Source organism: Nanorana parkeri, unplaced genomic scaffold, assembly GCF_000935625.1.
Source record: "Nanorana parkeri isolate BGI_ZX_2015 unplaced genomic scaffold, ASM93562v1 scaffold2218, whole genome shotgun sequence".
NCBI lineage: Eukaryota > Metazoa > Chordata > Amphibia > Anura > Dicroglossidae > Nanorana > Nanorana parkeri.
In genome coordinates this window covers 135,468-138,303 of record NW_017308486.1, presented here as the reverse complement: position 1 = coordinate 138,303, position 2,836 = coordinate 135,468, and the positions used below count along the sequence as shown (strand labels likewise).

General features: G+C 38.1%; 1 protein-coding gene across 2 annotated transcripts; it reads right to left on the bottom strand.

Moving 5' to 3' along the window:
• Positions 1-12: 12 nt before the first annotated feature.
• HAND1 (heart and neural crest derivatives expressed 1) lies at positions 13-2,119 on the bottom strand. Of its 2 annotated transcripts, none has more exons than XM_018573059.1 (2): positions 1,329-2,119; positions 13-421 (listed from the first exon to the last, which is right to left on the bottom strand). In XM_018573059.1, the coding sequence occupies exons 1-2, from the start codon at positions 1,819-1,821 to the stop codon at positions 330-332; spliced, it is 585 nt and encodes a 194-aa protein (XP_018428561.1). In that variant the 5' UTR covers positions 1,822-2,119; the 3' UTR covers positions 13-329. The 2 variants fall into 2 exon arrangements, with proteins under 2 accessions (XP_018428561.1, XP_018428559.1); XM_018573057.1 differs by having other exon boundaries at positions 13-428; positions 1,333-2,119.
• Between the last annotated feature and the right edge of the window lie 717 nt (positions 2,120-2,836).

The following is a 2,836-nucleotide window of genomic DNA, read 5'->3' as shown; positions in this document are numbered from 1 at the left end:
TATATATATATATATGTAGATGGTCCAACTTTTTATATTGTTATATACATTTTGTGGTTCTTTACATATAGATCCATTGAAGGCAGTTTATAATTTGCAGACTTCTCACGCAAACACATGGTAATCATTTGTGCACAATCCTGTCTTCACAAAAGAAAAAAAAAATCTTTAAAAATTGTCCATAGAAATAGATTTTTTTTTTTTAAATTGCACATAAGTTTGTCTGTCCTTTCCCACCCAGCCTTAATAGCAGTGCTCAGTGATTAAATTCCATTTGTCTATGATTCTGTAGGAGGGTTACAGTGCATTGAGGGTAATTAAGGCAACTTTTAAGGGTTCAGTTCTAAGGCCCAGACCTGTTGTGGCCACCCTGTCCGACCCTTCAGTTTCTTCTCCCCTGCTGGACTATTACCCCAGAATCCTTCACTCTGCAGAAAAGGGAAAAAAATGAATTTAATAAAAAATATTTTTGCAAAAATAAACAGAAAATAAAATGAGAGAAATTATTTAAAAAGCTATCTTGGGGAATATGTCATTAATGATTTTATTTTCTTCTAGTCTATTTCAGTATAAAAAAAAAAAATCAAAAACATATTTAACTGCAAACTTTAATGGGATATTTACAGCAACAATAAACACACACTTCATGGCCTTGTCTGTTGTTAGTGTTATGTATAATATTTATGGTAAATAAAAAAGAAAGCAGAGTAAATGATTCATCATCCTGTGTATAATACGACAGAAACTGGCCACATTTTAAAAGGAATATTTTAAATAGTTGAAATTTAAAGACCTCTTGAGAATTTCAATTTGAGGTTCATCCTGTATATATCTTAAGGGCTGTGAACTTTCCCTCATGAGAGCAATATTTTACTCCAACACCAAACTCAGAATGTGTTTACAGTTTTGTAGAGCTGTAGAACAGTGTTAAGTATCTAACAGTCGTCCTTATTTGTCAATATCATTTCTTTTACAGAGCAGTCATCACGTTTAAAAACTTCTTATGTTTTTACAATTAATTAATAAGGAAATAAATCACAATGTTTATTATTTCATAAACATTGTTTATTAAATACAGTTACACGGGGCTGGTAGTTGTATTATTTTAGGGTAAAATGGAAGGTTTCCTTTAAAATGTGTAGGCTACTTTAATAGCTATGAGTTATGAGGGATACATAGAGAAACAATACAGAAGCAAGAGCAAAGAAGAACAAAAAAAGGGAAGTAAAGAAAGAAAGAGAAAGAAAGAAAGAAAGAAAGAAAGAAAGAGAAAGAAAGAAAAAGAAAGAAAATATAAAACACATTCAGTACATCTTTGTATTCTCTACTCACCCCTTCTCTTTTCCTTTTACAGTCTCTACTGTCAACTTTCTTGAGCTCAGCCTTAAACCCCTCAGTGCCTCCAGGCTCGGTATCCTTGGCTAGAACGTCCATCAAGTAGCCAATATAGCTAGTGGCAAGCCTGAGGGTCTTGATTTTTGAGAGTTTGGTGTCAGCTGGCACATTAGGGATACATTCCCTAAGCTCTGCAAAAGCACTGTTGATACTTTCTGTCCTTCTCCTCTCCTTTTTAGGGGGGACTCCCTTTCTCCTGCTCAGTCTACCAGTCAGGGCCTCCAGGCGGTTGCTGGTCTGGGATGGGCCTACGGTGCCATATTCAGGGCTGTAGGGGGGCTGCGTGGCAAATTCTGGTGACACTTCTCCGGGGTTGAGGACCCATCCCTGGAAGTAGGGTCTTTCCTGGTGACATCTGGAGGAGGGAGTGAAGATGAAAGGTTCTGGCATCATATGGTGGTGCTGGTAACTCCCAATGATGTTCATGATAACCCTTGAGAGATCTGTCTCCTCCACTAAGACAAAACACTGATCTTCTACAACTTGGCTCTTGGCTGCTCCTTAGTGTGACCCCATGAGATCTGGACCTGGAATTCCTTTAGTCTCCTACAAGACACGTTTCCACCTCATGAGCAGGGCTCTCCTTAGACTTCTACCTCGCAGCATCCAGCAGAGCACACTCAGGGCTAAATTGCTAAGCCAGAATCTATATATTTAAGATTAGAGAGGATAAGGAAAGCCTGGGATACAATAACAGATATGATCCAGGCTCCAGCTCTGCTGTTCTCAGCGCTTTAACCCTTGTGTGCCTCCCCAGGCAGCTTTATATGGACCTCAGCTCTTGATGTCAGACGGGGCCGGCAGCCAATAGGAAGTGCAGGGAGAGAAGAGGAGGAGGAGGAGGGGTAGCAGGGGACAATCACCTGGAATCTGAGCGAACGTTATAGTCTCACCTAATGCTCTGTCTCTAACACGAGGGTCCCAGATGCTGCTAATGCACCTAGAACTTTCACTCAGCTCGTATTTATAGCACTTTATCGTTCTTTCAACTTTCACTTTACTCGAGTAAATATGGGGCCGGGTAAGAAAATTGCCTATGACAGTAACAGCATACAGACCTATTCCGATGTATGCCAGGATTTGATTTGGTGTTTTATGTTTGTCCAATGTCACTTCCAGTACTGCAAACTGCAACCAATAAATAATACCAAGGTGGAGACTTTATCTGGAATACTTTGCCTATTGCAGACCAAACTTACAATATACATTAATAGCTAAATGTCTGCAGTCTCTTATTATAGAAACATCAACATTAGTATTCACGAGACACACCAGAGCGTATAGTATACACATATAATGTGTGTGTGTGTGTGTGTGTACAGTATAATATTATTATCATTTATATGTGTGTGTGTATATACATTTTTATATGTACATTTTATTATTGTGTTGTTATAATATACATTATTACATTATTATAATAATATAGTGCGTGTGTTTA

Coding starts and splice junctions, on each gene's coding strand:
- HAND1 (XM_018573057.1), bottom strand. CDS start 1,821: ATGAACATCATTGGGAGTTACCAGCACCACCATATGATGCCAGAACCT. Junction 429..1,332: donor GTAAAAGGAAAAGAGAAGGG/GTGAGTAGAGAA, acceptor CCTTTTCTGCAG/AGTGAAGGATTCTGGGGTAA.